Source organism: Ceratotherium simum, chromosome 8 (genome assembly GCF_057802395.1).
Source record: "Ceratotherium simum simum isolate JZ-2026a chromosome 8, ASM5780239v1, whole genome shotgun sequence".
Classification (NCBI taxonomy): Eukaryota; Metazoa; Chordata; class Mammalia; order Perissodactyla; family Rhinocerotidae; genus Ceratotherium; species Ceratotherium simum.
This window is the reverse complement of record NC_141907.1, coordinates 41792848-41806668: the sequence shown is the minus strand read 5'-3', so window position 1 is coordinate 41806668 and position 13821 is coordinate 41792848. Positions and strand designations below refer to the sequence as shown.

The window sequence follows — 13821 nt, the reverse complement described above, 5'->3', positions numbered from 1 at the left end:
CAAAGCAAACGTAGCAAAATGTAAATTGTATAATCTAGGTGACAGATAAACCAGTGTTCACATGTCAATTCCTTCAACTTTTTTGAATATTTGAAAATTTTCATAGTCAAATGTTGAGAGAAACCGTTCAAAGACAACTGGGTTTTTAACATGCAGGCTATTTAGTCAATAAACATTTACTGAATAATTATTATATGTAAGGCAATGTGAGAAATAAAAAAAATTCATAAACTATGGTTTCTACTTGTCTAAAGGTGATAAAAACGTACAAAGATAATTCATGAAACTGGAAATTGCTACAAGAAATAAAGTTCAGATAAAGTACTACAGGAGTCTGCGCATTTAATATGTGCATGCAATTCCCAGCAAAAAACTGGTGGTATTAATAAAAGAAATCTCCTTTTGCTTTAATTGTTCTACACTTGCAAATACAAATAATTTTATGTCACAGTATTTACTATATATGCAAATAATTATTATAGAGTTATATTAAACTGTTCCTTTTCCATAATGTAGATAGTAAAGGCCTATTAGCATAAAGGCCTACTAGCGTTATATTATAAGCCCAATACTAATTATTTACTTTAAGTGGGGATGAAGAGAACATCAAGAGTTTTTTATCCTTATAGGAATAATTTAGTCTCTCTTCAACCTTGCTCCCTGAAAAGTTGCTAGGGTTTTAAAATTACATGGGCAGTCATTATTATAATGCAAAACTGACTACAACAAATACTGAATTACATTTAAGCTTCCTGAAATAACTTTTGAAAAAATGGCTCTACTGAGGAAATAAAATATTCAAAAGTATTTATGAATATATTAATTGATTCCAGATAAGGCTGCTTAATGAACTATAGTACAATTAATGAAAAGTTTATGTTCCCAATGCACAAGTAACACATTATACATCCAATCTGAAAAACACAGAAAAAACATTGACACTTATTCTATCACCATAACAAAATCAAAATCTGTACTTTAATATATTCCCTTCCAAAGTTTCTAGAAGATTCTTTATGTGCTCAATGAGTCAATGACAGTCCATTCACTTGATCAGTTTTATGGACTATAAAGCTTAAGACAACATATTGGCCAAAAAAGCCTAATAATTAACAACCTGAAAAATACACTATGAGGAGCAAAAAGAAATACTGATATTTTGATATTATTTTTATTGGACAAAAAATTAAAAACCTAGACTCAGGTTTGGATAAATAAAAAAATGGAAGAATAATACAGATGTGAACTGCAATTTAAGATTTTCTAACTAAAGAATTTGTAGTACTCTATAAAAACACTTTTAGAAATCTCATGGTGAAATTTGTTTAACAAGAGTTCTTTCATATCACGGTAAGACAGAAAAATGTAAAAACAGTGGAATCAACCACTAATGGTTTGATACAGGCACACTACCTTTGATTTAGACATATAACTTTACTTAAAAATAACTTACCCATACTGTGGTGCTCCCGTTTTAATGTCTCCTATAGTGACATGAACATCATCCTCATCATCATCACTGTCACTATCACTATCATCTTCAGTCTCGGTCACTTTCTACACCAACATAAACAATTATAGAATATATTCAATAATCCATTTCAACATCTAATATGAATAACTGAAGAAGTAACCATTTTGCATTTTTTGAGCAACAGTTATAGAGAAAAAAGTTATAAGCTCATAGCATTGCTACCTATTTCAACTCATTTATAACTTTGATGTTTTACATAATAAAAAGGGATAAGAATATGAAATAAAACCTTTTTTCAGCATCATCTTTTTGTAAATAACAACTCAGGGATTTTTTTCCTATTATTTATAACTACTCCTCTTGCAAAAACCGTCTAAGGCAATGTACTAAGATATCCAGAGGATAAAATTCTAAAAAATATGTATTTGAGGAACTCTTCTCAAAAAGAATATGAAGGTAAGAGGAAAACAACTCATTCTAAGAATCATAGTTTTATGGCTGAAAAGCACTGAACAGTCAAGGAGGAGCTCACTTACTCCTGGCACTCATTTATACCCAGAAGAGACCCTGCATGCAAATGGTTGAGGCATACTTTTTTCTATGAGTAAAAGTAGAGCCATTTATAAAGGCTTTATTTTGGCTCTAAAAGGCTATTTTGTGCTTAGTCACATAATAGTAAATAAAAACAGTAGATCACCTAGGCAAAATACTTTTTGTATACAAGTTCAAGCTTGCAAAATAACAATTTTCTTTTTACAGGATTAGAATGTTAAAACATTCATAGGACCAATGACATGTTCCACCTCCAAAAACACCAATTTTAATAAGCATGAGGTCAGACACTGTCACTTATATAAAAAAAAAATTCTCTAAAAAAACTATGACAATCAAACTTGGGTTACAGGGCTCAATGTTTGCTTTGAAAATCAGGCTCACTGTGATCTATTTGGTTGATCTATGACCATTCAATTCCCTGAAAGTAATGAACATGAAGGCTTTGCACATGCTCTATTTCATCTGAAGTCTCTTTCCACTATTTCTTCTCCTCATCACTATGCTTTCGATGGCACCAGATGAGGCAGGAGATATAAGAGGGGGCCAGATCATGCAAGACTGAAAGTCACGGTAAATTCTTATTTTCTTCCTAAGTGAAAGGTAATTTAAATAGGGAAGAGACTAGATTTCAAAGCCTTATGTTACCGGTTTAGGTACGCCATTTTCAGCAGCTTCATCTTCAATTCCAGATGGTGGATTAGCACTACAAACAACAAGAATAAGTACACGCCTGGTATTACTTTTCAGAAGTACAGATAGAGTATACTAGTATTTTTAAACTATGTCTGATAGTTTCCTAAAAGTGTTGTCTCCACTGCATGGTAAGAAAAAGGATAGTAAAAACTGTCTGTCTTATTCCACTATTCCTAATAAAACATGTACTCAACACTGGAAGTAGAACGGAATTGCCTCCACAATTTATTAATGATGTCAAACTCAACAGTGGGGACTAATTCAAGTTTTTTTTACATTTTTAAAATATGCATCACACTTTATCAATTTTACTTATCCTAAATCTTTATTGAACATCCACTATGTGCCAGGTACTACTGTAACTGCCAAGGACTATATAAGACACACAGTTTCCTCTTTCCTCTGGTGCCCAAGGAACTCAGATTTGTGGTATGATCACATTAAGTCTTTTAATATTCAGTTAATATACATGCTTCATCTTGGTTTTCTGTTTCATCAGCCTTTTTTTTTTTTTTCGGTGAGGAAGATTGGGCCTGAGCTAACATCTGCCCATCTTCCTCTATTTCGTATGTGGAACGCCGCCACAGCATGGCTTGAAGAGTGGTGTGTAGGTCCATGCCTGGAATCCAAACCCAGGCCACAGAAGCAGAGCGCACGAACTCAACCACCACGCTACCAGGCCAGCCCCATGTTTCATCAGTCTTTATTGAATATATGTTCTTTCTTGTATAGGAAATAAATTTTGGGGCCAGCCCAGTGGCACAAGCAGTTAAGAGCGCGCGCTCTGCTGCAGTGGCCCGGGGTTCCCCAGTTCGGATCCCGGGCGCGCACCGACACACCCCTTGTCAAGCCATGCTGTGGCAGCGTCCCACATAAAGTAGAGGAAGATGGGCATAGATGTTAGCTCAGGGCCAGTCTTCCTCAGAAAAAAGAGGAGGATTGGCATCAGATGTTAGCTCAGGGCTGATCTTCCTCACAAAAAAAAAAAAAAGAAATTTTAAGATTAAAAAAAAAAGAGCTTATCTTCATGTAAGACTGCCTTCCAATTTGATACTATAAGGAGCTCCAGACCTAATTCTGATGAATAAAAAACTAATTACTTTTTAAGGCCAGCTAATACCTGAGTTTGCCATTACAACAAAATTGATATATAACAATAAAATACTCTTATTCCCATATGAGACACAAGCATATGGCCATTAACCATCAAATAAAACTTTTAGTACTGTAGTGTAATTGGTGTCATATTTTTAATAATTATAATTTTGATAGTGGGAATTAACTGTTAACTTCATTTTACAGAAAAGAAATTGAAGTACAAAGCAACTAATTCACAATTATTTAGTAGCACTTCCAAGGAAAATGTCCACAAGTTGATATAGTACAAAGCTCTTTTTATTACATTTCTGCTAATCTCTTCTAAACTTCACTTTTTGTCAAGCAGTTTCTATATAAGTCAATTTAATCTCTACAGTGGTATTTCACAATACAATCCCCAAATAAAGCAAAATGAAGGACAAAGACTGAAAACTTATCTGTTAAATTTTCATTGTTCTATTGCTTGACCCAAGAAAACAAATATGCAACTATAATTCTTCAGTACATTTACCTCCTGCTTAAATAAGCTTCTAGGTAGGCAGAAAGAAGTTCAGCTTGCTTTTTATGTCACAAAACATACGTTTAGCCAAAACTTGGATAGATAGAACATGACAGATTGGAGACAGTGTAATGCAACAGTTAAAAAGAACAGAGATATTAACAATGAACTAGTCACAAAGAAGCTGGAAAAATAGTAAGGACTCAGTTAGCGTAATGTAATGATGCACCAAGCTGGATAATAGAACATAGGTTTTGGGCCGGCCCCGTGGCTGAGCGGTTAAGTGCGCACGCTCCACTGCTGGCAGCCCAGGTTCGGATCCCGGGCGCGCACCCGACGCACCGCTTCTCCAGCCATGCTGAGGCCGCGTCCCACATACAGCAACTAGAAGGATGTGCAACTATGACAGACAACTATCTACTGGGGCTTTGGGGGAAAAATAAATAAATAAAATCTTAAAAAAAAAAAAAAAAGAACATAGGTTTGGTGGAGCTCTCTTCCTCTCTTCCCCAATAGATTTTTAAAGTTTTAATTCTCTATCACCATTAAAATGCCAGAAACATGATAAAATTATATGCTTCTTCTAAAAAAATAAAATTTTAAGGGCAGATCTTTTCCATAGGATGAAATAAACTTAAGAGCTCTCCAAATAAAGTTTTAATAAGGAATATAAAGACTTTTTGACAGTGATGCTCAGGGAAAATAGAAGGCTTCTCTCCAATAAATTTAATCAAGCTGTGTACTGAGGAATTAAAATTAAAGAATGTTCAATCAGAAAATAAGTTTCGAGAATTGCAGCTAAGAATACAAACAAAAATTAATTGAATAAAGATTAGCTCATAAACAATGTGTATTTGATTGTGAATCTGTACCCTGTTATCAATTAATTTCTTGATCAATTGAAAAATGCAGTATGAAGAAATATTTAATTACTTTCATAACTATAAACCACACAAATGCCAACTTTGGGATTAAGTGAGATTAGGGTTAGGAACTAGATTGGATACATAAATTTCAAAACTAAATGATAAAATATCAGATCATACAGCAATGAGTGGAAAAAATAGTCTTCCAATACAGGAGATATTTTTAAGTGAGGAAGAATACTCTAATTTCAGTACCCCCTAAGCTATTTCCATGTCCACTTCTCACTTCTTCCCTCCATTCACTTTTTTTAAAAATAAATTTTGAGGGCCGGCCCCGTGGCTTAGCGGTTAGGTGCGCGCCCTCCGCTGCGGGCGGCCCGGGTTCGGATTGGAGGCGCGCACCGACGCACCACTTCTCCGGCCATGCTGAGGCCGCCGTCCCACATACAGCAACTAGAAGGATGTGCAGCTATGACATACAACAATCTACTGGGGCTTGGGGGGGGGGGAAATAAATAAATAAATAAATCTTTAAAAATAAATAAATAAATAAATTTTGAGATCTAATTCATATACCACACAATCCACCCATTTGAAGTGTATAACTGAACGATTTTTTGTATGTTTACAGAATAGTGCAACCATCCCAACTATCTGATTTCAGAACATTTTCATCACCCCAAAAAGAAACTTTGTATATATTAGTAGTCACTCCCCATTTTCCCCTGTCCCCTGTCTTGGCAACTACTATTTTCTGTCTCTATGGATTTATCTATTCCATACATTTAATAAAAATAGAATCATACAATATGTGGGCTTTTGTGATTGGCTTCTTACACTTAGCATAATGTTTTCAAGGTTCATCCATTTTGTAACACATAGCAGTACTTCATTTTTTTTTTTACTACCAACTAGTACTCCAGTATGGATATACCACATTTTATCTCTCCATTCATTATTTGATGGACACTTGGGCTATTTCCATTTTCTGGCTATTACGAATAATGCTGCTAAGAACATTCATGTACAAGTTATTGTGTGGACATATGTTTTCATTTCTCTAAGGTATACATCTAGGAGCAGAATTCCTGGGTCATATGCTAACTCTATGTTTAACATTTTGAGGAACTGCCAGACTGTTTTCCAAAGTAGCTGCACCATTTTACAATCCCACCATCAGTGTATGAGGGTTCTAATCTCTCCATATCCTTACCAACATCCGATACTATCAGTTTTTTTGATTATGGCCATCCTAGAGGGTGTGAAGTGGTATTTCCTCTACTTTTTAAATGCAAATATTCTTTAAAAGCTTTTTTTAACCACTCCTCCCCCCTTATAGGACACCAAGGCATCTGGTGAGAGTAAAGTCAGCATATCCATGTACTTGTATGCGTGAGCTGTTTTGAAATTTAGAATAAGTTTCTGCCTCCCTGTATGTTCTGTAAACAATACTCATACCTTTCCAGTAATCTAACAAAGAGAATCAATCTCATAACAAATTCATTAATTCCACTTTGAATTTAAATAAATACAAAACACTGAAATTATAACCAAAGTGCCTTACACCCTCAAAAATATTAATTGTAAAAGCAGTAATTTAAAGGATTCTTTATTATCTAAAAAAATTTAAGCTAAAATTTTTTTCTTAGGAGTCTAATGGTTACTGTATACTCCACTATTGAGCTCACTTAAGTATAAAAAGTTACTTAACAGTGAAAATTATCCAAATCCTTACTTCAAAAACTTTTGTCCCCTAAGCTACTAGCAAATAAACAGAATTAATATAAGATTAGGTCCTGAAACAAAAATAAACTCTAAAGGATTCAATGTCTTTCAACCTTCAGTCAAAATGTTGTAATCAAGTCAATGATTATAAGGAGATAATTCTGACAATTTGTTAATTGAACCACTGTATCACACCAAGAAATTTCACTAACCTGGCATTTTCTTCTTCTGGCCTTTCAACTTCATTTTCATCTACCAAAAAGAATACATACATAAATAAATAAAATTAACAAACAAACCACTCTCAAAGAAACCAGTATTATGAAATTCTGAAGTGATCATCACAAGCACTAACCTAGGTCCTTTGCCAAATCACTGTGCACATGCACGTCCCATGGGCCTATAAGCACATCCAAAGTTAGATCACCTTATAATGACGTAACAAGATATGTCTTTTATGAAAAAAAAAATCAGACTTTACTTCTACAAAAATAAGCTTAATTTAAGAGGTATTAAAGATTTCTAGATCTTTGTAAAAGATACCCTACACATTTACATTTCAGAGAGTATTACTAATGCTAAACCTTGCCGCCAAAGATAATGAACTTATTTTACAAGTTTATCAAAATAGAAGTTTGTCCAAGCCACATCATGAAAGAGCTGCATGGTGCCCAAACGCGCACTTTTACTATACTATTTTAAAGACATCAAAAATATACATTTTAGGCAAGGAACCAGTATTAACTTTTAAATCTAGTATCAGTAACAGAAAAGAAAGGACTGTGACTTAATGAAAGTTAAAACCAGATGTCAAACAAGTCCCTTTCAAAAGGGAAGTACAAAATGCGCTACATTTGAGGGGAAAAAAATGCACAAGACGATACTGAAAACCATTAGCCTAAGGGACATGAGGTACTTTTATCATGTGGGTTAAAGACCAGTCTCTTAAAAAAGAAAAACTTCACCTTAATACAGGAGACATTCGGGGTTTTCTTTATGGGCCATAATGTATTCCATCTCTTTCTTTCTCTCTCTCTCTTTTTTAATTAATTATTTTTAAAGAACGACTTTCAGACAAGGAGGTACCCTTGCAGGTGCATTCCACACACACTGACCATCAAGAAACAAGACGTTAGTTTTACAGCATCAACTTTATTTAGCTATTATTACAGAATGATTGTTGCTGAAAGAAAGGGACAGGAGAGGCATCCTAGAGCCAAGGCGTAGGAGACACACCAACACAACTCAGAATCGATATCAACAAAAAGAGTAAGGAGCGGAGGCGAGGCCGAGACGCCCTCGCGGGGTGGGGGGGAGGGGTGTGTGTGCGAGAGGGCTCGGGCCCTGTCCCGCGACCCCAGCCCGGCCCGGGCCGCCGCGGGGTGGGTGCGCCTTGGGGGTGTCGGCTGGGCGAGGAGGCCGAAGGGGGGCGGGGGGACGCGCACCCCGCGCTCGGCCTAAGTCAGGCCGGATAAGGCTCCGTACTGGAGGCCTCAGGCGGCGGCGTGAGGGACCCCGGACGACCGCCGCTTGCAGGCCGGTAGAGAAGCCTGAGAGAACCCGGGAGAGAGAGAAGGGACAGGAAGTTCCGTACCGCCATAGAGCCACTCTTCCTCCTCATCCCCTCCGGTCCCGCCGCTCAGCTCCGACACTAGGCGCTCGACCTCGCCGGCCGACATGGCCGCCCCGAGCACAACTTAAAGGCGGCGATCAACAGCCCCTTGCAACCCCTTCCCCGGCCTCGCTGCCCGGGGGCGCGAGGCGGCGCGAACCCGCCGGCGAGCGAACGAAGGAAGCGCGAGACTCAAATCCACGGGAGACGGCCGCGGCGGCGGAGGCTGCAAAGGAGAGGCCGCCAGCCCCCATCCGCCTGCGCACGCGCACCAGCATCCAAGCGGCGCGGCGTCTGTAGGTGGTTTCGCTTCCGCGGCGGCGGCCACCTGGGCCTGGTTGCGCGTGCGCACCGTAGTTGGCCCCGCCCCTGTGGAAGCCCGCTCTGGCTTTTTAGCGTCGCTTTCTTTCCTGGCGTCCTGCGTCGGCTACGGTTCCCCGCCCCCAACGTTCCTTCTAATAACTCTTACTGCCTTTGCCGAGGAGCGCTGCATTGTTTGCTTCTGCCCTTGGTGCTTTGTCTTCTCAACCTTTCTTTCTGCTTTTTAATCTTCCGAAAGGCCATATTTCATTCTTTACATGTGTATCAGACTTGATACAGAATCGTTATCTATCAGTTCCCTGTTTCTCATTAAATAGAGAAGAAAACATAATTCATGGCCACTTTCTTCAAAAATTAGTTTTAAACCGCAAACAAAAGCAAAACTAATACGTGAATAATGCATTCTGCTTGTTAAAATACAGCATTACGGGTCAAAGACCACCTCATCCATTACTCTCCTTTCCAGAGGTAGCCATTGTATTTGGTGGGCATCATTCTGAAATTTTCTATACATATACTTCAGGTGCATTGTATTGTTTTGGTAGGAGAACCTGAGGTTAAAGATTCTTAAAAGGTACAGTACTGTATGTATCATTCTGTGGATTGCTTTTTATTTTTTTTAATTCAACAGTGTTTTGGAGATCCTTTCCATGTTAATGTATATCAAACTATGTCCATTTTCAAGTGCTTCATAATATGCCATAGCATGGTTCTCATAAAGTGAATATGGCTATTTCCCTATTGATGTACATTTAGATTGCTTTCAACTTTTCGCTTTAAGATGCACACAAAAACTGCAATGAAGATCCTTGTAAATGACTTCTTGGGGATTTATACAAGTTTTTCTCCAAGATAGATCATAAAGTATGAGCAGTTTTTATTTTACTAGGTAATGTCAAATTTTCAAGCCACTTTTGAGAACACATCTTTCAAGATGACACATGATGGGTCAAAACTGGTGTTCTAGTTGTTAACTATGTCGGGGGAAGAGTGAGAATCTCCCTCTGCCCTTTTCCTTAAGGTTCTTATGGCTGGCCAAATAATCAACAAGACAGGTTAGCAGGAGAAAATAATACCAAGTTTAATAACATGTATACATGGGAGAAACTCAGAAATGAGCAACTCGTCCCTCTGTCTAAGCTGCTTGCTTAAGTATTGCAGCTAAAGGCGAGGAGCGTGTTGGGGGTGGGTAGTGGCCTGGGACTTCAGAGGGCAGGAGGACAATTCTTTTCGGGGTCATCTATAGATAATGTGGTCAGTGAGAGACAGAGTTTTTGATAAAAGGGGCTTGGTGCCCCTCCCATTGTAACATCTATTTTACATTATCTTTATAGCCATCATGATAGAAGATCTGTTCCAGGAAGGAGCCACCATGTCAAATTCTTTAGGCAGTTAGTGGGGGAGGTCAAATGTCCTTCAGAGAAAACAATCAAGGTAAAGAGATATATTTCAGGGTGGCCAAATCTTGATCTCCCACAACTATAACTACCTAGTTGCATGACCTCAGGTAATCAGCCTCTCTATGCTTCAGTTTTCTCATCTATAAAATGGGAAAGCTGGATTAGATGATCTCTCAAGTCCCTTTCTGTTCTAAAGTTTTCAAACAGGATGCTCACTTTTCAACAAGGTAATCTGTTTTAGTTCTAAAAATCAATCAATGGGTTTACTTTGCTCTCTAATCAATAAATATTGTTCTTTCAGGGCCGGCCCTGTGGCTTAGTGGTTAAGTGCGTGTGCTCCGCTGCTGGCGGCCCGGTTCGGATCCCGGGCGCGCACCGTCGCACCGCTTCTCCCATGCTGAGGCCGCGTCCCACATACAGCAACTAGAAGGATGTGCAACTATGACATACAACTATCTACTGGGGCTTTGGTGGGGGTGGTGGAAATATTGTTCTTTCATTTATTTATTTAACAATTACTGAATATCTGCTGTTTAAGAACTTGGAAAATAAAGATATGAGTAAAAGAGTCCCTGCCCTTAAAGAGCTCTCAATTTATTGAGAAAGACAGAGGGGTGGTAAACAATTAATTCTTCTACAAGGGAAAAGGTGGATATGCTATAATAGAAGCACAAACATGTGTTTACATCCCACCAATACCACAGCATCTTATGGCATTTAAACAAATCATGTGGTTTTAATCCCTCTTACCTTTGAACACTCCTCTACCTGCTATTCCCAGTCCCCCTTATCTGTTTAGGATAATCCCTTACCTCCTTCTGAACTCTGTTGAGTTATAATCAACTTTGTATGTGAAATCTTTCCTGAATTCCACTTCGTCTCCTCCCATTTCTTTATTTATTCAATAAATATTTATGAATGGTCTACTAAGTGTCAGAAACTCTTCCAGGCTGTGTAGATTCGGTAATGAATAGGGCAAAGTGCTCGTCTCATGAAGCTTTCATTCTAATGAGGGAGAGAGCCAATAACCATAAATGTACAATACGTCAAGTGATGATAAGGATTATACAGAAGAGTAAGCAGAATAGGAGGACTCAGAGCAGAGTGATGAAGAGGGATAGGATGCAATGTTATATCAAGTGGTCAGGGAAAGCCACTCTGATGAGGTGATATAAGAGTAGAGACGTGAATGGAGAGAGAAAATAACCCCTGTGGATTTCTGGGTGAAGCCTATCAGACAGAGGTGCAAAGGTCCTGAGGCAGAGGCACACTTAAGGTGTTCAAGGAACCCAAAATGTAGCCAGAGTAGAATTAGGGAGGAAGAGGATATAGATGATGTCAGAGTTATTAGGGAGTGAGTAGGGAAGAGCTAATTACTCTCTTGTAGAACTTTTGCTGCTTCTATGGCATGTATCTATCACATCATGTAGTAATTATTTGACTACATATCTGTTTTCTTAAGATTCTTCATTAGACCAAGTCCTCCCTCAAGCAGGGCTTTTTTTTTTTTTTTTTTTTTTTTTGTGAGGAATATCAGCCCTGAGCTAATATCCATGCCAATCCTCCTCTTTTTGCTGAGGAAGACTGGCCCTGAGCTAACATCCGTGCCGATCTTCCTCCACTTTATGTGGGACACCGCCACAGCACGGCCTTAGAAGCGTTGCATTGGTGCATGCCTAGGATCCGAACCTGGGCCACTAGCAGTGGAGCGCGCGCACTTAAGCGCTACGCCATGGGGCCGGCCCCGAGCAGGGCATTTTTTTATATGTCACTCTCATTCCTGGTATGGTGCCTAACACTTAGTAGATCTTCTTGGCCTTTACTGACAGTAATGGAATGAAAGTTTTTATGTTCTGCTTGGAGTATCATAAGGCAATCACTTACAGTCCTATTCATCTTTCTATTTATCATTCCGTGAGTCTATAATGAACTTTGGTGGTTTCATGGGAGAACCAATTGCCTTTTGCTGAGCAGCCTCTTTCTCCTTTCAGATGCCTGAAATGAGCTTGTCTTTCAAGGCGTTACTTAAACTGAACTGAAGAACTGATGAATAATAATTGGTGCATCAGAATCGCCTTCATGATGGAGGTAGCATTTGAGCTAAGCTTTGAAAATGAAGATTTCCACAAGCAGAGAAGCCTATAAATCACTAATAATCACTTTTAAAAGGCCTATTCCTTCCTTGCTTCCAAACTGAGTTCCTTGCCTGGATAAACTTCCTTAGTTAAAGGTGTCTTTATCTCCCTCCTCACCAGGGGAGACTTCAAAGACAGGTGGTTTGAAGATATTGTGTAAAATTATGACCTTATCAAACTACAATACTTCATGTATTCTGGTTATATTTGTATTATGTTCAAATACTTTAAAGAATGTTTTTTTGGTGTGTGTGATCTGTTGGTTCTTGGCAAAAAAAAAAAAACAACAACAAAGCATCAGTTTTAATATATCTATCTCTCAGAAGTACTGAAAGAGAATGCTTAGTAGATGATGATTAAAATGATAGCAAGAGGTAAAGATCAAATAAAAATGCCTTGCTAGGTATCTAGTAGTTAGCAAGTACTCATAAATGTGTTTTGAATGGATAGGACATTTAGGCTTAACTGTGCTATTTGCTGCCAATTTTAAATATGTCACTTAAATCTCAATGTTCCTCAGTTTCCTCACCAGTTAATTGATATATTAAAATAACACTTTACACCCACTTCTTGGGAGGATAACAGAGCTAAAATGAAGTTTCAAATGTCAAATCATTTGACAAGTTAGAGGCAAGCATGTGGTGTGTTATGGTTAGACTTTTCGTCCTTTGAACAACCTGAATAATGGCACATGTATAGAGCTTTTCTTCCTCTCTAGATACTTCCATGAGGAATTAAGCCCCAATTATCCATCTTCCTCTGTATTCTGACATATTTTAACACTAAATTTTATATTACTAGTTATTTCTGGAAAATTATATCATCTCCTATTTGCATCTACACTGTTATGTAGACTGCACACTCTTTAAGGATGAGAACAAAATTTATTTATATCTGTATTCACCAGATCCTCTTTTACAATGTCAAGCACGTGGAAAGTGCATAGTGAATCCTTACGTGTTGATCGTGCATATGGAGGAGTTTGAAATGAAGTGAAGGGAGATATGCTTGATTTTATGAAGAATGGGAAATAACTGCTGGCTGTTTTGAGCAGAGAAATACAAATCACATTTAAATAAGGTAAATCTAATGATCTTAAGCATGTAATTTTAGCAGGAATTCATTTGACTGCCATAATATCTGAGAGCAAGAAATGGAAGGAAGAAAATTCTGACACATAAAGTGGATGAACCTTAAGGATATTGTGCTAAGTGAAATGTCAGTCATAAAAAGACAAATATTGTATGATTCCATTTATATGAGATATTGAGAGTAGTCATCTCATAGCAACAGAAAGTAGAATGATGGTTGCCAGGGGCAGGTGGGAGGGGGAAATGGGGAGTTGTTGTTTAATGGACATAGAGTTTCAGTTTTGCAAGATGAAAAAGTTCTGGAGATTGGTTGCACAACATTGTGAAAATAATGCTACTGAACTGTACACTT

General features: G+C 38.0%; 1 protein-coding gene across 33 annotated transcripts in view; it reads right to left on the bottom strand.

Moving 5' to 3' along the window:
• Positions 1-8804, bottom strand: part of FIP1L1 (factor interacting with PAPOLA and CPSF1) — a 71029-nt gene extending 62225 nt beyond the window's left edge. For 6 of the 33 annotated variants that reach the window (XM_004419063.3, XM_014787318.2, XM_087434313.1 and 3 more), the window contains exons 1-5: positions 8505-8801; positions 7266-7310; positions 7123-7162; positions 2675-2732; positions 1454-1557 (exon numbers count right to left, since the gene is read on the bottom strand). In XM_004419063.3, the coding sequence (XP_004419120.1) occupies positions 1454-1557; positions 2675-2732; positions 7123-7162; positions 7266-7310; positions 8505-8589 (332 nt within the window). In that variant the 5' untranslated portion in view covers positions 8590-8801. Of the gene's footprint in view, positions 1-1453; positions 1558-2674; positions 2733-7122; positions 7163-7265; positions 7311-8504 lie in introns of all 33 variants that reach the window. The other 27 variants (XM_087434311.1, XM_087434318.1, XM_087434316.1 and 24 more) reach the window with 11 other exon arrangements.
• Between the last annotated feature and the right edge of the window lie 5017 nt (positions 8805-13821).